This window comes from Kogia breviceps, chromosome 5, assembly GCF_026419965.1.
Source record: "Kogia breviceps isolate mKogBre1 chromosome 5, mKogBre1 haplotype 1, whole genome shotgun sequence".
Lineage (NCBI taxonomy): Eukaryota > Metazoa > Chordata > Mammalia > Artiodactyla > Physeteridae > Kogia > Kogia breviceps.
Window position 1 is genome coordinate 19,839,873 of NC_081314.1, and position 26,118 is coordinate 19,865,990.

General features: G+C 39.2%; 1 protein-coding gene across 2 annotated transcripts in view; it reads left to right on the forward strand.

Annotated features, from left to right (window-relative positions):
* Window positions 1-832: 832 nt before the first annotated feature.
* The window catches only part of RYK (receptor like tyrosine kinase), a 91,934-nt gene continuing 66,648 nt past the window's right edge, over window positions 833-26,118 (forward strand). For both annotated transcript variants that reach the window (XM_059064160.2, XM_059064161.2), the window contains exon 1: window positions 833-1,061. In XM_059064160.2, coding sequence (XP_058920143.1) covers window positions 833-1,061 — 229 coding nt within the window. The remainder of the gene's footprint in view (window positions 1,062-26,118) is intronic.

A 26,118-nucleotide genomic window follows, 5' to 3' on the forward strand; every position in this document is an offset into this window, starting at 1 on the left:
CTACACACAGCACACACTGAGAGACACACACTTTTGCACAAAACTTCTTATGGGGGGGGAGCTGTCAAAGTCCAGCATGGACCACGGGTTGACAGCCCCAAATTCAGGTTGATTGTAGAGACGCAAAACGATTATAAAAAATAAAAATCTGTAACGTGTATGAATAAGGTTAACGTTTGCTCAACAAGATCTTCTTGGAAAATAAACGTATACAGTATATATCCATCAAAACAGACACAGAAATGTTAATGTTGACCTCCGTTGGTAGGATAAAAGGTCTTTTCTCTTCTTCTCTCCAAATAAAAAGCATTGTTTCTCTTTCGCCATCAGAGCGGCCGCGTCCAGGCATTTCCCTGAATCTGGACGCCTACTCGGCTGCAGGCGCGGCCCGGGCCTGCCTGCCTGGATCCTCCATCCCGGACGGGGGTGTGTGTGTTACAGACAATAGACAAGTAAACATCAGGCTGGTGACAACGTGGGGTGAGGACGGGCTCCTCTACAGGGTGACCGGGGAGCCCTTCGCCTTCAGAGGACCTGGAAACCCAAAGCTTTACGCGCCGGGCTCGGGCCCGCACGGAGGAGGTGCTGCATGCGTGCGCGCTCTCGAGGTGGCGGCGGCCCGCCTCCCGCAGCGGAAGATGCGGCCGAGGAGGCGGCGGCGGCGGCGGCGCGCTCCGGCGGTCTGAAGCGGCGGCAGGCTGCCACGGGCCGGCGGCGCGATGAGCTGGGCGGCCGCCCCCGGCTCGGGGCTGTGAGGGGCTCGGGGCCGGGGGTGGGCGGCGGCGGCGCGGCGGGCGGCCCACGCTTCTCCTCGGCGGCGGCGGCGGTGGCCATGCGCAGGACGGCGCGGCCGGGGCCGCCGGGCCGGGGCCGCCTCCCGTGGACCCGCGGCCTGAGGGCCCCGCCGCCGCCGCTGCTGCTCCTGCTCGCGCTGCTGCCGCTGCTGCTCGCACCAGGCGCCGCCGCCGCCCCTGCCCCGAGGCCGCCGGCGCTGCCTCCCGCGTCCGCGGGGCCCAGCGTGAGCCTCTACCTGAGCGAGGACGAGGTGCGCCGGCTCATCGGTGAGTGGGCCGACTGCGCTGGGGCGGGCAGGTAGGGTCGGGCCCCGGTGCTTCCGGCCGCCGGCGGCCCAGTCCGCGCGACCTGGACCGCGGGCAGGCCGGCCCCAGCGCCCCGGGTCGCCTCTGGGCTCCGGCCTTTGCCTGCCTTGCTGGCCGGGAGGTGTGGTCCCTGCCCGGCCCCCGCCCTGGGCCAGCCTTCCGGCCTCCCCCGCACGCCGCGGAAAGACCCGGGGACCCCTCGGCCCCCGGCGATCTACCCCATTCCAGCCTGCTTACAGCCTCTTTAGCCTTTCGCCTTATTCCCTAGAGGCAGACTCTTCTTCCCTGCTGCTCTAAGTTTCTTTGACCTTTCCTCAACGTGTCACTCTAGGGCCCTGGTTTTTGGATACTCGAAATCCACGTTTTATTTAGGTTAAATCTGCTATGGTTTTGATGCCCCAGTAGAGGCCCCACTACGGTACTCACACTTTCTGGTTATCGTAGTTTTTTGTTTTGTTTTGTTTTTAAATGAGAGACAGAGATTGGTTATAAGGGCACTGCATGTTCGTGGCAGTCTCCAAATCTTAGGACCGATAAGCGTATTTTACAATAGTGAATGAATCTCCAGGTAGCCGACCTTTTAGCTTCTTCAGTACCTTTCTGGTTCTTGTCTTGGATGTGTTGGAATTTGGACTGATCCTGAATTTCTGGACCACTCTTCTACTTAGAATACCTTGTAAGAAAAGGAGAACTTGGCTTTGGGTCATTTGGTGGTTCTGTGCTACTTAATTAGCTTTGTCATTGGGGAATTAATTTGAAAAATGTGACTTTGTGGATTCTGGAAATGACCCCTTAGAGGAAGGTCTGATAGAAATGGTCCCAAATGGGAAGTCTTGGGTAGTTGCAGATAGCTAGACATTCACTTTCTTTTGTGTATTATGGGCCAGAAAACCACATTTTTTTTCATCTTTATTTCATCTCAGATTTGTGGTGCGTCTAAGTGTTTGAGGGGAGAAATTACTCTTTTAACCATCCATTAGCTGTCATTTCATTCAATTTTTTTGTTATAAGACTTTCTTGAGGTCTACTGAAGTCTACTCAGTGTTAAAATGGAACTGCTTTTAAGCAGGCTGTTTAGACATTGTTATAATATGGGTTTGTCCCCTTTAACCAAAGAATGCTGTGTTTTTGTAATGTCCTGCCGTTCTATAATCTTCTTTTTAGTCTAGCGGAATTAGCTGAATTTAATTTAGCTAAATTAAAACAGAAAATTGGATTAGTACTTGAAACAACACTAAGGTTTAGGAAAAATAATGCTTATAAATTGACTCATAACATTAATTTTAAAAATATTAATATATTATGCATGGTTTTGTAAAGGTTTTTTGGTTAAAAGCATGTATATAATTTGTGACTTTGTTTACATGTAAGAAACCAATTGAGGTAGGGGACATGGCCCAACCAGAGGCCGACATTGATTGAGTGCCTGCCATATACTTCCCCCTACATGTTTTATACACATTATTTCCTCTAATTTTCTTGTGACCCAGTGAGGTGGATATCATTATTCCTCTTTTAGAGATGAGGAAAGTGAGACTTTAACTTGCTCAAGGTCACACATTTAATAATCTTTTTAAAAAAATAATCAAACATAGTGTTGACATAGGCCACAAGTTTCAAGTTGCAAGTTTCATTGAATGAAATAAAGGTATTTATATAGAAGTTTGATTATGGCATGGTAGAAAAGAAATCATTGCTAATTAATGCTTGAAATGATGTATTTGTTACCTGATTGATGAGCATCCAGTTTGTGCCCAGGAATGAGCTGTTGGGAAGAGGGGAGGGAGGATTTCCTCACTGATCGACCTTGGTCCACCTCTGGGACAAGGGGAACCTTCAGTAGTGTTTTCTCTAATGCAAACAGACTTGACGTGTTACAGTGGGTCTCTTGACTCTATCCTGCCAGATCCAGGTCCTCTCCTTCCTTCCATCTCCTCATCTATTCTGACTTTATTTTTTGGCTGTCCCTGGCTGGGGAAGAACAACTCGGTGGGGCTGAGGTATATACCAGGCATATTGATTTCTCAGAATGCAGTTTCCCACGGGAGCTCTTATGCTTATGGTGTTTAAGACTACTTGAAATACTTTGTACCATGTTTTTGTATCATTATGGGTTAAATTCCTTCTGAAAGCTGACTTGGGAAACTAACCATCAGTTTATAATATTTCTAAGACAATGAATTTGCAATTCCAAGTATGAAACTTATAAATGAAGTTGGTAGTGACACCTTTATAAATTGAACTGATTGTTTTGACATGAGAATAAGTTGTTTTAATCGAATTCATATATGCACACAGTTTAAAAAAGAAAGCAAATAGTGCTAAAAGACCTCAAATGAAAAAACAGCAGTCTTCTGCCTTTGGCCTTTTTATCCTCCAGGCCCTACTTTCCAGTGGAAGGTACTATCCCAAGCTAGCTCTTTTTTTTTTTTTTTTCCTGTTTTTTTTTTTTTACTTTTCATATTTTGAAATCAATGTAGAATAAGCATTTCACTTCCTAGTATCATAACTGAGCAGTTGCCCTCTTCTCTTGCCCAAACCCCCTAATATAGTTACATCATTTTTGGTAAAAACCAGCAGTCTGTATTTAGATTATTGTGTATATATTTATATTGTACATTATATGTATACATGTACGTATACGTATACACACACACACATATATAAACTAACTTGTGAGTTAAATAGTGACCCATGGTTATGTTTTCTTTTCCTGTATGTTATTGTTTTTCCTGGAGCAAATAAGTGACTTATAAACTTTTTGAGTCTCTTCTGTATCTACGGCTACATTCTCTCATACACTTCAAGAAATATGTTAAATGCCTTTTGATATTTTTTTTCCAGGTAATACATCAAATCATCTATCACTTTTACTTGGTTTCCTCTTAGAGACTCCCTGCTTTGGAGCCTTCCATCCTCTTCTTCCAATCTGGACAGTAGGATTATTTTTCCTGCAGATTCTGTACCCTTCTCTCCTGTCTTGGAGCCTTTGTTCCCTGGATCGTCTGTCTTCCTTTTTCTTTGTTTGCTTCATTTTGCTAAAGTATATCCTCAGTAGCTTACTGAGAAGGGTTGCATGGGAGGTAAATAATTTGAGGCCTTACATGTCTGAAGGTGTCTATCCTATCTCATGCTTTATAGGTGATTTGGCTGAATTTAGAATATTAGACAGAAAAAAATATATATTATCACGATTTGGGGTGGCATTTTTACAGTTTTCTGGCTTTAAGGGTTTCTGATGAAAAATCCAGTCATTCTGATTCGATTTTTCCTTGTGTTTTTTTTCCTTTCTTTCTTTTTTTTTTTGGTTGTTGTTGTTGTTTGTTTGTTTTCTGTTTTTTGAGCTTAGGGTCTTCGTCTTTATAAAAATTCTGTAATTTTATCAGCTTCTGTGTGGGTCCTTCCTTCTGTTTGAGGTCCCTCTAGTCTTAGTGAGCCCTTTCAATCTAGAGACTCATATCCTTCAGTCTTCAAAAATGTCTGTTACTTCTGATAATTTCCTACCCATCGCTTTTTTTGTTTGTTTCTGAGATATCTATTGGTTTGGTTATTTAATCTTCTGGAAATGATCTTCAGATACTCAACGTATGTTGCCTTTTATTTATATCTCTATGTTTGGAGGTGGAAGGGGGGAAATTTTGTCTTCTAAGCTCTTTTATTTTTAAAATTTTAATGATGATGATTTTAAATTTTAGAACTCTTTCTGTTCTCTGTTTCCATTTCTATTTCATTTTATTCTAATTTTATGGATGTATTATCTTCACTTATCTTTGAGGCATGTGTTTGTTGTTTTTAATTTTTTCTGTATGTTTAACATTTTTAAAATATTTCTTCTGCTTCCTCCAATGTGCCTGTTCATTTCAGAGTTCTTTTTCTGTTCATTTAGATAGTATCTGTTGATCCTTGGCTGTCTATAATTAAGAGTGAGATGCTGAAAAGTTGATTAGGGGAGGGCAGGCTTGTGGGTGGGTAGGTGGGTGGTCTACTGGCCTCCCTTGGAATGTGGGTGGACTTTTCATTGGGAGCCCCCCCCCCCCACACACACACATATCAGCACCTTCACATCTTCTTTGGGACTGGTCAGTGTCTGCAGAGAAGACACCTAGAGTCTGCTGCCTCTGGTGTGCTTGGTGGTACACCAGCCTCTGTGGTTCAGTTTCTTCAGAAAAACTTTGGGTCTCTTGCTGGACCTGGGGGCCCAACTGCTTTGAATGCCCCTCATTGCTCCCCCTTTGACAGGCCAGAGCCTCAGGCCAGCCTTTGGTGGCCCTTGTTGCATCCAGGGCTGAGTCCCTCCAGAGGTCCTGAGAGGCAGTGACCACTCCTTCAACTGCTTCCCATCTTGCAAAAGTTTGTTGAAATATCTGTTGCGTTGTCTTCTTTCCCTTTCTGTGTTTGTGGTTTACTGTCTTTGTGATTTCATTACTGTCATTTTAGAGGAGTCCTAGGAGGATGGGGGTAAAGGCAAGTAAGTGGTCATTCCACAATGTGTAAATGGTTGGGCTTTGACTATTGAAGAGCTGGTGATGTGTAGTTTTTTGGTACTAACAATATTAGGAAGAGTAGTGGTGGTGGTCACAGAAATGGTTGACACTTGAATTTAGAGTGCTGCTGATCTGTGACAATCTTTTTTGTACCTTTGTCAGGTACAAAGGTAATCCCTGTTTTGGGTGTGTATTGTTACTTCCATAATATAGATGAGGAAACAGATTTGCAGGAAGTATGTAACTAGCTCATTCCTTGGTAGTAGGGCATGCAGTCTTGATGGAAGTCCATCGGTATAGAGACTCCCAAAGCCTCAGAAGCTTTATGTGGCATCCCTGTGCCTCCAGGCCCTGCTTAGGCTGCAGTGTAGGCATCCATTTCTCCATTTTACTGATGAAGACTGATCTGGGACCCTTTGGGCAGTGAGTAGAGGGCCAGGTCTTGACTCATTCTGGAATCCATATTGCCTCTTTGTCAGCTCTGGAGGAGCTGTGATTAACCAAAATGCTTAAGGAGTAGAGTCAGCAAGCCTGCTACCACATGTGCTCATTTGTGGTCTTGATTATTATCTGCATTCTCTCCTGTTCTCTATCTACTTGATAATTCTAATAGCTGAGTTCCCTGGAAGGCCAGATCTGGTGAAATCAGTCTGTGGCTGGGGCAGTACTAAGGGTGTGGGAATAAAATGCTGATGGGGGTGGGTATGATATAAATTGGTCATGGCAGCAGTGTTGGTGGTGATAGGGAATCTGCAGGAGTCAGGGGGACTTCTGAGAATAGACTCCGCCTCACACCTATTAGAAATTCACTTTGGATAACTTGTCTCTCCGTTAAAATAAATACCCTCTGAAAGAGTTAAGCGTTGTTCACATCTTTTTTAAAATCAGTTCAATACTAGTTGAGATCATTGCTCCCCAAATCAGTCCAGTAAAAATTTTTGAAGCCCAACCAAGTACCATATATTGTGGTAGAAAATGGCAATTCAAAATTACTGAATTCCTTTTCTTGAAGAACTCAAAATTTCGTAGGGGAGACTAACAGTTGTATCTACAACTATAACACTGAGATAAGAGTTATACTGCTGACTGGTATATAAGTTGTTGTGGGAATGATTACTTTTGACTGTAGAAGGAGGGGGAGTGGAGAGGCTTAGGGTCTTTCAGGACTGTGTTCCAGGAAAGGAGACATTTGAGCCTCATATTGAAGGACGAACTTGAAAGACAGAAAAGAGGAGCATTTCATGTCAGGCGGAGAAAATAGCGTGAAGAAAGCCATAGCTGTATGGAAGCAGATGTGTGTGAATTCGAGTAGGCTTAGGTGAGAAAATTTGGCAAAACCAGGGAGTGGCAGAATATAAAGCTGGGAGGTAGGTTGAAATTGGGTTAGGAATTTGAAGTTTATAGGTAATGAGGAACTGTTGAACTTAGGAGAGTATACAAATAGGACTGGGTTACAGAAAAGACAGCTTCGGCCCCAGTGAAAAGGGTGGCTTGAAGACTGAAAAGCTGGATCTGGGAAATGGGACAGAGTCAGCCTTGTGCTGGTAAGAGGAATCAACTAGGGCAGTTGAGGGGGGTGGGTGGGATGGATTTGTGAGGAATTTTCTGGGAGTTTGGAGAAGACTTAGTGGAGGACACCTGAGGGCTAAAGAAGAGGGAAGAGTCACAGAGGAATCTGAGTTTCAGATTTGGGCAGCTGAACTGAAGGACTCTTTTTGGGAAACGGTTGAGGAAAAAGAAAGATGAGATGAGCCACATGTTCCTCTCCTCCCAGCGCCTCTCTTCCTCTTCAACCTCAGGCCAAGTGTTTGGGGGAGGGCAGTGAGGATGTCCTCTCTGCTGGTGTCTGGCATATCCTGCCACTGCCCAGACTTTGAGGAGGTGGGTGCTGGTGGAGGTGGGTTAGCACCTTGCAGCACACTCTTAATCCTGAGCCTTTGGGTTAGGGTTGGTGGCATTGATGCAGCATTAATTTGAATCCATGTGTTCTTCACTGGGAGAGCAAGACTGAGACATTGTGCAATTGTGGGTTTTGAGGGTTTTTTTTCCTTCTTCATGCTACACATGTGGGAGAACTCTGTCCAGTTATGGCTAACCTGTCCCCTATGCGTCATATCCTGAGTTGACTAGTCAGTTCTGGAGGTGCTGCCTGAAACACTGTTTGGATTTTAAGGATCATTTTAGAAACAAATGAAACATGGGGGTATTTTTTTGAGCATCACAAATTGAGAAGTTCCACAGCATTACTTTTGGGGTTTTAACACAGTTATGCCAGTGTTCTGAAAAAACTTGCCAACTATACATACTAAAACAAAACAAAACAAAACAAAAACTTGACATGAAGTAGAGCCATTAGCTACTCTGAAATTATATTATGCTTAAAAGTGTGCTTTTTTGTGTTATTGTTGATGTACATCAAGTACAATGTTTTCTAATCAAGATGTTATTAAACAGCTTTCATTTATGTAGGACCTCTAAAAATGTGGTGTGCCAAAACAAATGTGTGTATTGCTGAATTAAGTAATAAACACTTATTAATTGATTCTTCTTATGTGTGCCTAGCAAGTGACAGTGCTGAATGGTAGAATATTTCTGAAAAGTAATTTAATAGGTCCCATTCTTGTTCATAAGACAGATATGTTGTATCTTGTTCATAAATAATGAATATGTTCCTATATAAATATGTCATGCTCTGTGTCAACTATTTCACATATTTTCTTTTATTTTATCAACCACTGGAAGTAGATGGCATTGGCATTTTTCTATAGATAAAGCTGAGGCTCTGGGAAATTACAGAATTTGCTGGAGGTCACAGAGATGTCTAGGGCTATATGACTCTAAAGTGCATGTCTTCTCTACCCTGTTACCTCGGAAAGTTAACAGTTCAGTCTTTATCATACCAGATCATCTGAGGGGCTTAAACAAAGTACAGATTCCTGTGCCTACTCTGAGCAATTTGTTTAGGAGATCTGACATGGAGCCCAGCCAGTGAGGTTTTTGAATGGCATGTTGCATGAATTGTAAGATGCACGGCTTTTTCACATTTGAACATCTCTGAAATTGGAACCATTTTACAGTCAATGGTGAATCATCAGTTAATTGACAGCTTTTTTTCTTTCTTAGTGGCACAAAAAATAATGGTGCATTTTAGATTAAATGAAATACAGTATTGTAACAAGGTGATTTTTAAAAAAAAAATAAATTTATTTATTTATTTGTGGCCACGTTGGGTCTTCGTTGCTGCACGCAGGCTTTCTCTAGTTGTGGTGAGCGGGGGCTACTCTTCGATATGGTGCTCAGGCTTCTCATTGCGGTGGCTTCTCTTGTTGCAGAGCATGGGCTCTAGGTGCGCAGTCTTCAGTAGTTGTGGCTCGCGTGCTCTAGAGAGCAGGCTCAGTAGTTGTGGCGCGTGGGCTTAATTGCTCCGTGGCATGTGGGATCTTCCTGGCCCAGGGCTCAAACCCGTGTCCCCTGTATTGGCAGGCGGATTCTTAACCACTGCGCCCCCAGGGAAGTCCCAACAAGGTGATACTGTGAAGGAGACAGACATAATTTGCCACTTTTCCTTTTTTTGGGGGTACCTGTCACTGCTTTCTTTCAGAGTTGTAAAATTCACTGGTGGTAAATTATTTACTTGTGGTAATGGCTGTGTAGTAAGGTCCTTGCAGGGAAGGCAAATGATGGCAGTGAGATATTACCGTTAGGTTTAAGAACAATGGCAACTCACTTTTCAGCTAGGAAGTTGCTGGCAAGAGAAATATCAGTGGTTCTCAACCTTATTTTGTGAAAGCCTTAGGGCCTTTTCCTAGACAAGGGTGTGGATCCCACACATACTAAGTTTTGCACACTGTGATGGGGGTTCTTAGACTTGGAGGACCTTACAGGGCCCCCTGATGAAAGCTTATGGGTACATCTGAATCCCTCAAAAGCTGGTTCTGGAAGGGGACATCTATTAACATTCTGTATTTCATCCTAGGATTCTTTGACCTCCTACGTGATTTTCTTTCCTTCTAGTTTTATTGAGATTTAATTGACATAAAGCACTGTGTAAGTTTAAGGTGTCCAGCATAATGATTTGACTTACATACATCATGAAATAATTAACCACAGTAGGTTTAGTGAACACCATCATCTCATATAGATAAAATATTAAAGAAAGAGAAAAAAATTTCATTCCTTGTGATGAGAACTCTTAGATTTCCTCTCTTAACAGTGTTCATATATAACATACAACAGTGTTAATTATCTATATCATGTACATTATATCCCTAGTACTTATTTATCTTATAACTGGAAGCTTGTACTTTTTGATTACCTTCATCCAACTCCCCCTGCCCCCTGAATTAAAAAAAAATTGCATACATTAAGGTTTACTCTGTTGTAGTTATATGGGTTTTGACAAATGCATCCACTATAATATCATATAGAATAATTTTGCATCCCTAATAAGTCCCCTGTGAAGGGGAGCATTGATATTTATTAATACCTTTCCTTATATTTTACATAAGTTTGCTTTTAAAAATGTATTATGTAAAATTTCAAACATTCAGAAGTAGACAGAATAGTATAATGAACCTCTATGTAGCCATCATCCTGCTTCAACAGTTATCAGCTCATGGCCAGTTTTGTTTGGTCTGTACCTCTCCACTCCCCAGTCTGCTCCCTTGTCCTACTCCCCCTCATCTTCTGCTTGGATTATTTTGAAGCAAACTCAGACATAAAATTTTGTAAAAAATTTTTTGGTATGTATCTCTAAAAGATAGGAATTCTTTAAAATGGTGTGATAACTATTATCACACCTAAGAAATTAACAGTAATTCATAAATACCAAATATCTAGGCTTGGCTCTTCCTGATTTCTAAATGAATGTTTATGTAGCGACTCTTGCCTGCCACCTGTTTCTTCCCTTGTCCCTGCTCCCCACCATTTCACCGTTTAGTTCCTTTGGTGCCAAGCTTTTCTCACCCTAGGGTCTACATTCGATGGTTGCTCTGCCTTATGTACTTTTCCTAGATCTTTACATGGCTGGAGCCTTCTAGATCTTAGCTTAATGTTACTTCCTCAGAGAGCCGTGCCTTCCTAAGGTTGACCCTCAGTGCCACTCTGTTCTGTCACCCTGTTTTCTTTTTTTAAATAATTAATTAATTAATTTGTGGCTACATTGGTCTTCTTTATTGCGTGGGGCCGTTCTCTAGTTGTGGCGAGCAGGGGCTACTCTTTGTTGCAGTGTGCAGGCTTCTCATTGAGGTGGCTTCTCTTGTTGCAGAGCACGGGCTCTAGGCACACGGACTTCAGTAGTTGTGGCACACTGGCTCAGTAGTTGTGGCTTGTGGGCTCTAGAGTGCAGGCTCAGTAGTTGTGGCGCACGGGCTTAGTTGCTCTGTGGCATGTGAGATCTTCCCGGACCAGGCCTTGAACCCATGTCCCCTGCATTGGCAGGCGGATTCTTAACCACTGTGCCACCAGGGAAGCCCCCACCCTCTTTTCTTTTAAGTACCTGATACTTTTGTTGTTTCCATCTCCCTCTGTAGGAAGGCTAATTCTGTTTGAGTAGAGACCTTTTATATTGTTCCACTCTGTATGCCCAACACCTAAATCAGTACCTGGCATATAGTAAGATATTCAGTAAAAGTTCAGTGAATGAATAAATGAATGAATCATATTTTCTTTTTTTGTTTGTTTTTTTGGATTCACTATCTTGTGCCTTACTGGGGTCATCATTCTCTTGATCATTTCCCATTGCCCGCTAAGTTATTATCCAAAAGGGGATTGGACTGAACTTATGAATGTAAGTTTAAATAAATTAGTTTTAATAGCTTATTTTCTTTGAAGTTGCCTAATTTTCCCAAGTCTCTGTCCCCTGAACCCCTACTCTGGATAAGGTGCCCTCCATCTTGGCTTCCATAGCTCTATACCATGTACAGACACATTTGTATCACTGAACCCATCATGTTCTATAGTTTCCCTATTGCATTAAGGCTACCTCATGGCTTGGCACACAGCTGTTCTCTCAGCAGACTGCTGGTCCACACTGCAGTTGAAGGATGTAAAGTATTCAAGAGAGATTCTGGCAAAATGATTAAAAGCTGGAAAACAGAATTTCTAATCTTTTCTTCTGAAATGCTAACCTGCCGTTAATCCTAGCTAGTGTGTTTTTTCATCTCGTACATGGTAGTTTTCATCTCTAGAAATTGGATTTGGGTCTTTTTATATCTTCCATGTCTCTACTTAACTTTCTGTGGGGTACATTTACAATAGTTGTTTTAATGTCTGCTGATTCTAACATCTGCCAGCTCTGGGTTGGTTTCAGTTGATCTGTCATCAATCTGTCTACTTATTTTGCTTTTTTACATGCCTGGTAGTTTTTGACTAGATGGCAGACATTATGAATTTTACCCTGTTGGGTGCTGGATATTTTTGTATTCCTATAATTATTCTTACATTTTGTTCTGGGACTCAGTTAAGTTACTTGGAAGCAGTTTGATCTTTTCAGGTCTTGCTTTTAAGACTCATTAGATAAGACAGGAGCAGTGCTCCGTGTAGGTCCAGTTATTCCCCACTACTGAGTCAAGACCCTTCCCTGTACTTTCCCCATTGACCTGTGACTCATGAGGTTTTCTAGACTGGTTGGTGGGAATAGGTGATATTCCAAAATGTATGAAGTGCTATGCACTGTTAACCTTTTATTTTTTCTCTGCCCTTGTGTAGCTTCCTTATGCATGATCAGTACTCAGCTGAAGGCTGGAGGGGCAACCCTCTGCAGATCTTGGAAATTCTCTCTCTGTGTATCTCTCTTTTCTCTGGTACCTTGTCCTACGTACTCTAGCTGTCTGTGTCTTTCTGAACTTGCATATATTTTGTCTGTTTGTTGATTATTTCAGACGAGAGGGTTAATCTGGTCCTGTTATTCTATCTTGTCCAGAAGTGGAAATGGCCAAGGATTATCTTTTTGATTGTTTGCATCTTTTCTAAAGTTGTTTAACTCCTTAGATTATTTGTTAAAGGAGAGAATTTAGTCTAATTTCAAGAAAAAGCTCTAAGGTTGTATACCGACGCATGCATGCACATGTACACAAATGTGGGTTTATAGTAGATAACATGGTGTGGGAAAATATTGGATTTGGAATCTGTGTATTTGAGTTTCAAGTCCATCTCCTCCTTCTGTTATATGTGGGTAGGCAAGTAATTAATGTTTCTGAGTGTTGGTTTCCTCATATATGAGATGTATAGCAGGATGTTTGTTATCATATTGCCGTAATGTATATGAAAATGCTACATAATCCTCAAAATTATTTATTTTAGTTATTGGTGGGGAATTTGTATGTTTTTGGATAAAAACTCAAATCATAGAATGTTAGAAAGAGAGATCACTTAGACATCACCTGGTTGATTGCCTTGGGTAGCAGCATTTATCACTCGCTGAGCAATTACTTATTGAATGTACACTAGGCCTTATTTTAGGGGCTTGACATGTTTTGGTGAATAAAGCAGATATAGATCCCTGGCCTCATGGCACTAACTTCTAGCAGAGAGCTAAGTGACTTGCCTTAGAAAAGAATTCAGGTAGCTTTGGAACTGGACTCCAAGTTAGCACTTGGAGTTGCTGGCCGGGAGGAACGATGTTTGTGAGTTCTCCATTGTGCTTTGAGCCCCTGGCCATAATAGCCAACTCTAAGTTACTAACGGCCTCCACGGCTGACTGAGAGTGTGTTCTCCTATTAGGAGTTGGCTATGAAAGAAATTGAATGGTGATTATGTCAAACTGTGAGTAAATTACTCCATCTCTACTCTAGAGCTGTACTTGCAATGCGTGCATGAGCTTGGTGAGATCATTTTCTTCTTTAAATAGTGCAGGAACCAATGATAAATTATTTTCCAGAGTATCATTTTACCAGATACTAGAACATTCTCAAGCTATGGCAGGGTATGCTTCATATTTTGTGTTATAGTGCTGGAGATTATGGGTTATGTTTTTGTTACTTACTATTCTTTTTTTTAAAAAAATAAATTTATTTATTTTATTTATTTATTTTTGGCTGCGCTGGGTCTTTGTTGCTGCGTGTGGGCTTTCTCTAGTTGCGGCGGCCAGGGGCTACTCTCCGTTGCAGTGTGCGGGCTTCTCATTGTGGCTTCTCTTGTTGCGGAGCACGGGCTCTAGGCACGCGGGCTTCAGTAGTTGTGGCACATGGGCTCAGTAGTTGTGGTTCATGGGCTCTAGAGCGCAGGCTCAGTAGTTGTGGTGCACGGGCTTAGTTGCTCCGCGGCATGTGGGATCTTCTCAGACCAGGGCTCGAACCCATGTCCCCTGCATTGGCAGGAGGATTCTTAACCACTGCGCCACGAGGGAAGCCCTGTTACTTACTATTCTTACATAGGAATTGGGGAGCACCTTTAACATCTCTGCAGTTGTGGTACAAATCACATCTTTGGGGAAATTCTTTTATGGACTTTTTAAAAGATGACAGCTATATTAATTGGATGTGAACTCTTGTTCCCTGATCCTGTGTTTTAGTGTCAGTCCTCTTTAAAATTTCTTATCCATCTGCTGTAGTATTTTCAGATGGGGAAGGTGACGGTATTATTTGAGTCATCCGTTTGAAATCAAAAGTGACACTACTCGTGAAGAGAAAAAAAAGTGACCACACTCTCCCTTTGATTCCACACAACTTCTCTCAAAGGTCATATCATCACAGGTACTAGAGAGGCATACCTGAGCACAGCATTTGTGATGGAGAGCTTTGGGTTTCCATTTTCAGGGATCACTGAATTACAGTCAAAGTTATGTACTGAAATGGAAGATACGGGAGGGGAGATGCTTGGTACTGGAATAGTTGTATCCTGTAGCCTGATCTGTTAAAGCAGTGGCAGCTAATAGCCATTCCAGTGGATTGTTTTAAGTGAGCTGTTGATTTTGATCACACATCATGTACTCTTCCTAAAGTGGCAAAGTGAGGAAAGGTGCTCAGTGATTGCAGATGCTGGCTTTTCCTTGAGAGGATCAGGAGGTTCCTTTCCTTGACGCTGACCCCCTAGCCACTTCTTAGGGACCAAAGGATGGACCTCTTGCCTTTCCTTTGAAGAGGCCAGTTTTAGGCATGGGATGAGGAGGCAGCCTGTAGGAAGGGGGTGGAGGGAAGGGGAATGTTTACTTTGTCTTCCACTGTTGATGTCTTTCCATTTCTCTTAAAAGCTCACTTTAATTCTTTTTATACTCTCTGTGTGTACATGTGTACTCTCAACCCACTTCTATACAGACACTTATGGTTGCAGGAGAAATGTAGGAGGAAAATCTGAATGGGTGGAGATCACATGAAACATCTCATTTAATCTACAAGAATATCGTTTAAACAGCTATGGAGATTGAAGATTTATGTGCTTTTTCATTTTTAATTATGAAGATAGGATGCCCCTTTCCTATAGTCTAACATTTGTAAATTCCCTTCTTATGATGTAGTTAAATATTAGGTCTCAGCTAGTTTTCTAGGTATAATTTGACTATAGCTAGGTTTATGAGATTTTGATGGACAAATTGTTACTTTATTATATTTATTTCAGTTTGTTAGTTTCTATAAACCAGGAAAATTTGAAGTAAGAGTTTTGTATTTATTTAATTTCAGCATTGATTAAAATACAGAGTATTTAGTGGTTTCATACATAGTAAGTGATTTTGGCTTTTTTCCTCTGGCTTGTATACCACGCTGTCCTCAGAACCTAGAAGATTATTTTGACTAAATAAATTTTTAACTTAAGCTTTGACTAGCATTTGGAAACCATTGATGATATCATAGAATAATAGAGTTTTGGCTGACATTTGGAAACCATGGATGATATCATAGAATAATAGAATTTTGGGGCTGAGGAGGGACTTTGACTTTATCTGGTTTAACTCCCTTGTTTTATAGTTGAGAAAATTGATGACTGGAGAAGGTGGTTAAATAATTGATTGCCAAAGGTCACTCAGCTGCTCATTAGCAAAAACTCTCCTTTAGTTCTGTTTCTACAACATCACTTTTGTTTTTCTACCTTAACTGATTCCTGATGTTTTCTTTAAAACATCATTTCCCTTAAAATCTATCTTTGATATAGTTTTTATCTACAGCCAGCCATTCATGCATCTAACATTTGAGTACCTACAAATAACCTAAGACCCCAGCCTTGCTTGTGAGGTGTGCAAGGTAGTGGGGAAGACAGACATGTGAACAGCTCCTGGAATGTATTTTGTTATGTGCTGTAAGGTGGCTCTTTTTTAAAGGGAGGTGGTTTGGTCATTGACACTAATCGACCATTGTTGTGGCCTTAGGAAACCAATAGTTAACTTTTTAAATCGTTTAAAATAATTTTTAAATTATTGTGTTATTTGAACTTGAGCTACCCAGGCCAGGACATGTAGAACACAGGGCTTGAATTAAGCTTGAGCATTTTTAAATATTGTTTAGGGGAAAATGAATATTCCTTGATGGATGTTGAGAGTTTTGCAGAAATAACTTTGGATTTTCAGCTTGCAATTTGGGTTGTTTAAAAATAACTTATGAACAAATGTCATATTTTCTAACAATAGAGTAACATTCCTACTTTGCTGGAATTGGCAGTGAGAAATTTAAGTCTGATTATTATAGGTGAAGAACTGAAGTGTTTTTCATCTTAGGTTCTAAGAACCTAAGAACCAGCCAATGGGCCATATGGTAGTTCTATTTTTAGTTTTTGTTTTTTTTTTTTTTTTTTTGCGGTACGCGGGCCTCTCACTGTTGTGGCCTCTCCCGTCGCGGAGCACAGGCTCCAGACGCGCAGGCTCCAGACGCGCAGGCTCAGCGGCCACGGCTCACGGGCCCAGCCGCTCCGCGGCATGTGGGATCTTCCCGGAACCGGGGCACGAACCCACGTCCCCCGCATCGGCAGGCGGATTCTCAACCACTGCGCCACCAGGGAAGCCCTATTTTTAGTTTTTTAAGGAACCTCTATATGTTCTCCATAGTGGCTGTATCAATTTACATTCCCATCAACAGTGCAAGAGGGTACCCTTTTCTTCACACCCTCTTCAGCATTTATTGTTTGTAGATTTTTTTGCTGATGGCCATTCTGACTGGTGTGAGGTGATACCTCATTGTAGGTTTGATTTGCATTTCTCTAATGATTAGTGATGTTGAGCATCCTTTCATGTGCTTATTGGCAATCTGTATATCTTCTTTGGAGAAATGTCTATTTAGGTCTTCTGCCCATTTTTGGATTGGGTTGTTTGTTTTTTTGATATTGAGCTGCATGAGCTGCTTGTAAATTTTGGAGATTAATCCCTTGTCAGTTGCTTTGTTTGCAAATATTTTCTCCCATTCTGAAGGTTGTCTTTTCGTCTTGTTTATGTTTTCCTTTGCTGTATAAAAGCTCTTAAGTTTCATTAGGTCATTTGTTTATTTTTGGTTTTGTTTCCATTTCTCTAGGAGGTGGGTCAAAAAGGAGCTTGCTGTGATTTATGTCAGTGTTCTTCCTATGCTTTCCTTTAGGAGTTTTATAGTGTCTGGCCTTACATTTAGGTCTTTAATCCATTTTGAGTTTATTTTTGTGTATGGTGTTAGGGAGTGTTCTAATTTTATGAAGTCCAGTTTATCTAGTTTTCTTCTGTTGCTCTTGCTTTTAGTGACATATCTAAGGATACATTGCTAAATCCAAGGTCATGAAAATTTATCCCTATGTTTTCTTCTAAGAGTTTTATAGTTTTAGGTCTTATATTTAGGTTGTTGATATATTTTGAATTAGTTTTTGTATATGGTGTGAGGTAGGGGTCTAATTTTCATTCTTTTTGCATGTGGATATCCAGTTGTCCCAGCACCATTTGTTGAAGAGGCTGTTCTTTCCCCAGTAAGTGGTCTTGGTGCTCTTGTCAGAAATCAGTTGGCTAGGGACTTGCCTGGTGGTCCAGTGGTTAAGACTCCACACTCCCAATGCAGGGGTTCAATTCCTGGTCAGGGAACTAGATCCTGCATGCTGCAACTTAGAGTCCGGATGCCACAACTAAAAAAATAAAAATAAAAGATCCCACACAGCTCAACAAAAGATGCCGCAACTACAGATCCTGCACGTGGTAACGAAGATCCTGTGTGCCACAACTAAAACCCAGCACAGCCAAATAAATAAATAAATAAATATTTTTTTTAAAAAATCAATTGGCTAGGAATATATAGGCTTATTTCTGCACTTTCAGTTCTATTTCATCAATTTAGCTGTCTGTCATTATGCCAGTACCACACTGTTTTGTTTTCTGTGGCTTTGTGGTAAGTTTTGAAATTGGAAAGTGTGACTCAACTATGTTCTTTTTCAAGACTGTTTGGGCTATTGGAGGCCACTTGCAATTCCATATTAATTTGAGAATCTGCCTTTCCATTTCTGCAAAAAAAGCGGTTAGAATTTTGATAGGGATTGCACTGATATATCCCTTTGGGTAGTATTTCGACCTTAACAGTAGTAATAGTGAGTCTTCCAATCCATGAAGATGGGATGTCTTTCCGTTTATTTAGGTCCTCCTTAATTTCAGCAATGTTTTGTAGTTTTCAGTGGATAAACCTTTTATCTCCTTTTTAAAATTTATTGTTAGGTATTTTATTCTTTTGGGTGCTATTATAAATGGAGTTGTTTTCTTAATTTCCTTTTTGGATTGTTTATTAAGGGACCAGCTTTTATCATGCATTATATCCTTTCTTTCTAACTTTGATTTTTGATTGTTTTGCCCCAGGTCAGTGACTCAGCATCCTCGTCTCTTTTGATATCATTGAGATTTATTGATACTTGTATGACCTTTGACCCATTAGGGTTGTTGCAGCCACTCAGTTGCAAGATGATCCTCAGTGACTGTACCCTGACTTGCTTTCATTATTTCCCTCCCTTTATCCCAAAGGATATGAAAATCTACTGTGATTTTTTTTTTTTTTTCCTCAGCTGTTACTCCTTTGACCATGTTGGTGTCCCGGTTCTCAGGTCTCTTTTCTAAATAAGGCACTCATTGAAATGGCCACTTTGGACTTGGTCCTTTTCTCAGCCGTTGGAACTTCCTTGTTCTGATCAGGACACCCCAACCTACTTTCTCAGTCACTCCCCTCTACTAGAACCAGGCTCTGTTTCCTGTTCTCTTAAAGAGTTAGCCTTTTCCTGTCTTGTGCCCAACTGGCTTAATAAATCATCACTGAATAAACTGTTACCCTCATTGCCTCTCTAACCATTCCTCACTGCCCACTTCTCCTCTGCAGAGCCTACCACACCACTCCCAGACAACGATGAGCCTTGCTGTCTACTACCCCTGCTTTGAGATTGCATTTAATTGTTATTTGAAACACTAATAATTAGAAGCAATTAGAAAGAAGTAGATTATCTAGATTCTGTCTTCATTGTCTTTCACTTTTACTTAAAAATTGTTTTGAGCGTGATGGGGAAGGAAAGAAAAAAGATTACATTCAGAAATAAATGTATGATAGTCTCTACAGATTTCATCTTTTTCTAAAAATCCATTTGTTTAAAATTCTTTTTATTTTATTAATTTTATTTCCTGATTATCAGAGTAAAAACATACTGATACGCCATTTGGAAAGTGTACAGGACCATAAAGAAGAAGAAAAGTATATGTTATTTAACCATGTATTGGCAGTCTTTAGTAAATATCTTTCCAGTATTTTTTCCATGTTCTCATTTTTCTTTATGTAGTTGAAATCTTAGAACATAGGTAACTCTTTGAGATAGATGGTACTTCATAATCTATAATGTTATGTTTTCCCTCACTCTCTGTCTTCTTACCTGTGGTCAGATTGTGGCCTATACATTTTCTGCTTTACGAAACTGACTGCTTTTCTTTATAGCTGATCACTTTTTCTAAATCTCTTATTGATGCTTTGAAAGAATTGAATTTCCTTTAGAGTACGGTCTTGGTGTGTCTGCGTGTCCACTCAGCCATATTAATTATGGATGGAGATACACATATCAACATGCCAAGATCAGCCATAGACTGATAGTTTTGTACCATGATTATACTTACATTGGGTTCTCTTCATATTTCTATTATTTTGGGAAGATTGTACTTACATTGGGTTCTCTTTGCATTTCTAATATTTGGGGAATTTTTTGGACTCCTTACATTTTGATTTAGGGTTATATTCATGATGATTATACTTGAATTATTAGGTATTATGTAAACCTCAGTATAAAATGATTACCTCACATTAGAAATATAAGTGGTATTAACCTCTCAGTATGTTTTGGAGTAACTTTTTTGGGGAAGGATACATAATCGGTGTATTTTTTGAGAATCTGTTTTCTTCACGTAGATGAGAATTTGTCTGGGAAGGTAATTCTTGGCCCGCTTCTGATTTCCCTGAAACCTATAGCTTTATGGCCTTCCCTGTCATCTTCAGGATTTCCCATGTTATCCTTATTCAGACAGTGAGCATGGGTAGTCCAGGGATTTACTTCTCATTTCAGCCCCATTGTCACTGTTGCATGGTGAAGTTCTTTCTGAGCTTTGAACTTTTCACTATGAGTGTTTCAGTTCATAGTGCTTTGCCAAATTTTACCTTTTGGTTGGGTATTTTAAGGGAAAGTTGAAGGACGGTGTTTTAGTCATTAGTAAATTATTACTAGTGTTAATCTTGATATATCAAAGATTATCTTTACCAATGTGATTTTTTTAAATTGAGTTTTGTTTTTTGAGGGCTTTCTCTCTAGCTTTTATTGGCCTTCACAGATTATTCTAGGCAGTAATTGGGTTTTTGTTTAGTGAATTGCTGTAGTTGTATGCATATTTCTTTAAACATGTTTTTGAAAACTAATTTTTATTTTTCCAAGTTTAACTTAACTTTCATAGGAAATTTAAGAAAAAGAATAAAAGCATAACCCATAATCCACCATTTATAATCAATCACTGTTCATATTTTTTGGTATTTCCTTTCTTTTTTGAGAAATGGAACACACACACATTGTGCGTATACATGTATAGGTTTTTTGTAAATGCAGGTCCTCTTTTTTTTACCTTTTTAATAAATTGAAGTATAGTTAATTTACAATGTTGTGTTAGTTTCAGGTGTATAGCAAAGTGATTCAGTTATATATATAACTGAATATATATTCTGAATGTATATATATTCTTTTTAAGATTCTTTTTCTATTATAGGTTATTACAAGATAGTGAATGTAGTTTGCTGTGCTATACAATAGGTCCTTGTTGTTTATTTATCTTATATATAGTAGTGTGTATACGTTAATCCCCAATTCTTAATTTATCTCCATCCCCCATCCCCTTTGGTAACCATAAGTTTGTTTTCTATGTCTGTGAGTCTATTTCTGTTTTGTAAATAAGTTCATTTGTATCACATATAAGTGATATCATATGATATTTGTCTTTGGCTTACTTCACTTAATATGATAATCTCTGGGTCCATCCATGTTGCTGCAAATGGCATTAGTTCATTCTTTTTTATGGCTGGGTAATATTCCATTGTATATATATACCACATCTTCTTTATCCATTCATCTGTTGATGAACATTTAGGTTGCTTCCATGTCTTGGCTGTTGTTAATAGTGCTGCTGTGAACACTGAAGGTGCATATACATGTACATTTAACTTTAATTCACCAGACATTTACTGAACACCTATTTTATGCAAGGAAACTATTCTAGATGCCAGACATTATTAAAATTTTGCTGTATATAGTTTGTATCTTGTCTGTTCTTATTTAATGTTACATTCTAAGCAAAACTCAGTTCATTAAAATTTATTTGTAAGAGTCCTGTTCATGGCTTCATAGTCTTTCTCAGTCTTTCTAGCTTTTATTAGCCTTCACAGATTATTCTAGGCAGTAATTGGGTTTTTGTTTAGTGAATTGCTGTAGTTGTATGCATATTTCTTTAAACATGTTTTTGAAAACTAATTTTTATTTTTCCCAGTTTAACTTAACTTTCATAGGAAATTTAAGAAAAAGAATTAGTCATTAAAAGAATTTAGTCATTAAAAAGAATTTAGTCATTAAAACCTGTCGTCAAAGGAGAAGCTCAATATGTCACATGGATGAACAGGAGAGATTTGACTGAAGTGGTATAATGGCTTAGAGTACCACCTCTCTCCTCCAGAGAAAGAGAAATTGTTGAAAACTATTGTTCTCTGTTATGGATATATTATAGTTTATTGATCACTGCTCTATTGCTGGTAGTTTATATTGCTACTTTTCTTCAATTCTAAATTTTATTTTGATTAATATTTTTATACATAAACATTTGGATCTATATTTGGTTTCCTTAGGATGAATTTTTCGAATTGGACTTAGTGGGTCAGAGTATAAATATTTATAAAACATTGATATATGTTCACAGATTGCTTGCTTGCCTCACCCTGCCTAACATTCAGTATTGTATTTAAAGAACATAAGCATTTCTGTTACAACAAATACATTAAAAAAAAAACCTTTAAGGTTTCCAAGTCACTGAAAATAACAGGATTTATGGGAAGAATAAGGAATAAGGTTAAGGGCAAAGCATTCAAGACCTGCAGTTTTCAAACCAATTACTAACAAAAGCATAATTGGTACCTTATGAGATAACTTGGACAGCCTGGTCAAACCACTTAGGGTGGCTGAGGCTGCTTCAGAGGAGAGTTAAAAATGTTAAAACATAATAGGGTGGAAATCACTGGCTTGCATGTTCTTGAGATAGTGCAGTTGAGAGCAGCTTTCTAAGCCATTGGGGCTGCCATAGAGTTGGACACAAGAGAAAGTGCAGCTTCCTAGGTCCAGGAACCATGCAGAGACTGGTGGTGCTCCTCGGAGGAGAGAGCCCTGCGTGCAGGTGCTTATTTTTAGTTTTCTTAAAATAGGGCTGAGAGGGCTCCTGCCTGGCGGTAGCTGAGTTGAGTGAGGGTCTTTTCCTTTTCCACTGAAAGTTACAATTCTTTACCTGCTATTCCAGTTCCCCTTGCCTGGGAAAATTCAAATGTAAACTGACACAATTTCTGTGTTGTACTGGTATTGTTATTTTATTTACTAACCACTTATAAACTAATTGGTGTTCAGGAACCTGTCTCATGACAGAACAGACTGTATTTGCTAATTTGATAGGTTAAAATTTGAACCTAATTTTAATGGCTTCTTTGAAGAAATTCAGACCCTTACAAACTAGGAATAACTACCTGACTTAAAAAAGAATGGCTATTTCAAAACAAATGCTTTCAAAATCTAGTCAGGAAACAGCAACTCTGTTTAATGGTTGTATTACAGTTTCAATACCTCAATCTAGGGTAGTGAATTTTAAATTTTCAGTTTATTTTGGTGGCCATTAAGATATGGATCACAGGGCTCCAAACTGTCAACAGCTTATGTATATTTGTTGAGCATAGAAGTCATGGTTTTGTAGTGACTCATTTGTGGGAATGACTTCATTCAGGATTATGCAGCATTCAGTTATAGCACCAGAGAAGACAAGGAGTAGGGGTGTCAAGTCAAGTTCAACATTGGCTGTTTTCAGGGTAGGGTATGCATGTCTTGATATAGGCTGTGGGAGAAAGTTGAGGGTACTGGTAAGAAAGTAATTGCAGTAATTGGCGTTCAGGCCAGTAAGAAGAAAATAAGGAAATAATTGCTATAATCAAATGGGAGAAACAAGAGGATTATGGACACTGGCGATATTATGAGCCCACAGAACAGCTGTTGTAACAATAAAGGGAAGGAGCTGAGGAGCTACTAACTATTGAGAAAATTACAGTTTAAGATTGTGGAGGTAGAGCAATTTATATATTGTCACTGGCCATAGAAATGGGTTGCTTTGGTATGGATGAAGGTTGTTGGAGTTGAGGAATTTAAAGGATCATTGAAGGTTGGGTTGAGAGTGGGTTGGTCTCAAGTATATTGGGAGTCTGCCATAATAAGTCACAGGATAAGGGTATACAGAAATTTCATAAACTGGTTCCAGAATCCTCAATGAATGAGGTAGCTAAGATACTGGGAAGGAGCTTTATGTGGAGTTGAATTTACAGAACTCCTAGATGTTCTTGACACTTTGAACTGTGTCTGGAAAATTTAAATATTTACACATCATTGTTATTACCAGTAATAACATTATAACTGTTATTTATTAGGCACAGAATTCTTCATTTCCCTGTGAATGATGTTTGAAATTTAAATTTGGAAGTTGTTGATCACTTAAGATTAATTCTTTTTTTTCTGAAACTTTTTATGTTGGTGATAGTAACATTCTATGGTATGCAAGCTTTTTGAGATTGGAAAAGAGAGGTAAAAACTTGTTGACTCTTTTTTTCCCCCCTCTTTAAAAAAATTTAGGTAAACTTTGCATACAATGAAACGTGCAGATACAGTTGGTCGAGTTTTGAAAAATGCATACACCTGTGTAAACCACCCCCCCACCCCCGCCGCCCCGTTAGATGCAGAACATTTCCATCACCCCAGGAGGTTCCCTTTGTAATCAGTTCACCAATCTCCCTCCCAACCCCCTCCCAAGCAACCACACTGATCTGATTTCTGTCACCAGAGATTAGTTTTGCCTGCTCTAGAACGTTATATAAATGGAATTATATAGGATGTACTCTGAGTACAGCTTCTTTAACTCATATTGTCTGTGAGATTCATCCCTTTTGTTACAGTCTCAACAGTTTATTTTCATTGCTGAGTAGTATTCTATTGTATGAATATGCACAATTGGTTATTCATTCATATGCTGATGGACATTTGTGTTGTTTCCAGTTTTGGCTATTCTGAATAAAAGTTCTGTCAATGTTCACATACGAGTTTTTTTGTGGAATCATATGTTTTCATTTCTTTTGGATAATTACCTAGGAGTGGAATTACTGGGTCTGAGTAGGCATATGCTTAACTTTATAAGAAACTGCCTGTTTTCCAAAGTAGTTGAACATTTTTACCTTCCCAGCAATGTATGAGAGTTGCAGTTGCTCCACACCCTTTCCAACATTTAGTCATTCTTGTGAGTGGAAATGGTATCTCATTGTGGTTTTAATTTGTATTTCGCTGATAACTAATAATGTTTAGCACCTTTTCATATGCTCATTGTCTATTTACATATCTTTTCTTACAAAATGTATGTTCACATCTTTTGCCTATTTTATTTAATTGGGTTGTCTTTTTATTTTTGGTTCATAAGAGATCTTTATTCTAGAAACAAGTCCCTTTAGGTATATGAGTTGTGAATATTTTCTCCCAGTTTGTGACTTGAATTTCATTTTCTAATACCTTTTAAGGAGCAGAAGTTTTTAATTTTAATGATGACCAATTCATCAATTTTTTCTCTTTGGGTTCGTGGTTTATGTGGCCAGTCCAAGAAATCTTTGCTTAACCCAGGTTGTGAAGATAATCATTTTCTTCTAGAAGCTTTATAGTTTTACCCTTTACATTTAGGTCTGTAATCAATTTCAGATCAGGCTTTGTGTGATATGTAAGATAGGGCTCAAGATTTTTTTCCCCCATACCTTTATCCATTTGGTTTAGCATCACTTTAATTGAATTGCCATTGTGCCTTTTGTTGAAATTCCATTGACCCTTGTGGGTTTATTTTTGGATTCTGTTTTGTTCCATTGATATATCTATCCTTATACCAATACCACACTGTCTTGATTACTCTAGTTCTTCATCCTGTTGTGAAATAGGATGATAACTGGAATCCTTACATTACCTATGAGGTAGTGTGAATCTTCCAACATTGTCTTTTTCTTTTCTTTTCTTCAAGATTATTTCGGCATTTAAATTTCATTTTAGAGTTTGTTTCTTCAGAAAATCTGTTAGGATTTTGATTAGGATTACTTTAAAGCTATAGATCAATTTAAGAAACTTGACATCTTAACAGTGTTGAGGCTTATCTGAGAGAGTGGTATCTCTCCACTTACTTAGGTCATCTCTAATTTTTCTTAGTTATGTTCTGTAGTTTCCAAGTAAAGAGGTCTTATCTTTAGTTAGAGTTATTTCTAGATACTGTTTTCTTTTGCTATGATATTGATTTTAAAATTTTATTTTCCAATTGTTGCTAGTATATAGAGATACAAGTAATTTTTTGAATATTGGCCTTGTATTCTGAGGCTTTGCTAAATTCATGAATTGGTTTTAGTAGTATTTTATTAATAATAGATTTCATAGTGCTTTCTTTGCACATGTAATCCTATCATCTGTGAATAATGAGCTATAGTTCATCCTCTCTAACTTTTATACTTTTTGTCTTATAAATTGGCTATGACCTCCAGCGCAAGGTTGAATAGGAGTGTTGGAAGTGGACATCCTTGCCTTGTTTCTGATCTTAGAAATAAGAATTTAAATTCACCATTGAGTATGATGTTAGCTATAGTGTTTTCGTAGATACTCTTTACCAGACTGAGAAGGTTTATTTCTCTTCCTAGTTTGCCCAGTTTTTAAAAATCATTATTAGGCTTTGAATTTTACCAAACGCATTTTCTGCATCTATTGAGATGATCTGGGTTTTTGCCTTTTATTCATTAATGTGTTTAATTATATTGATTTTTAAAGGTTTACCTTTTATAAACACTTGGTCATGATGT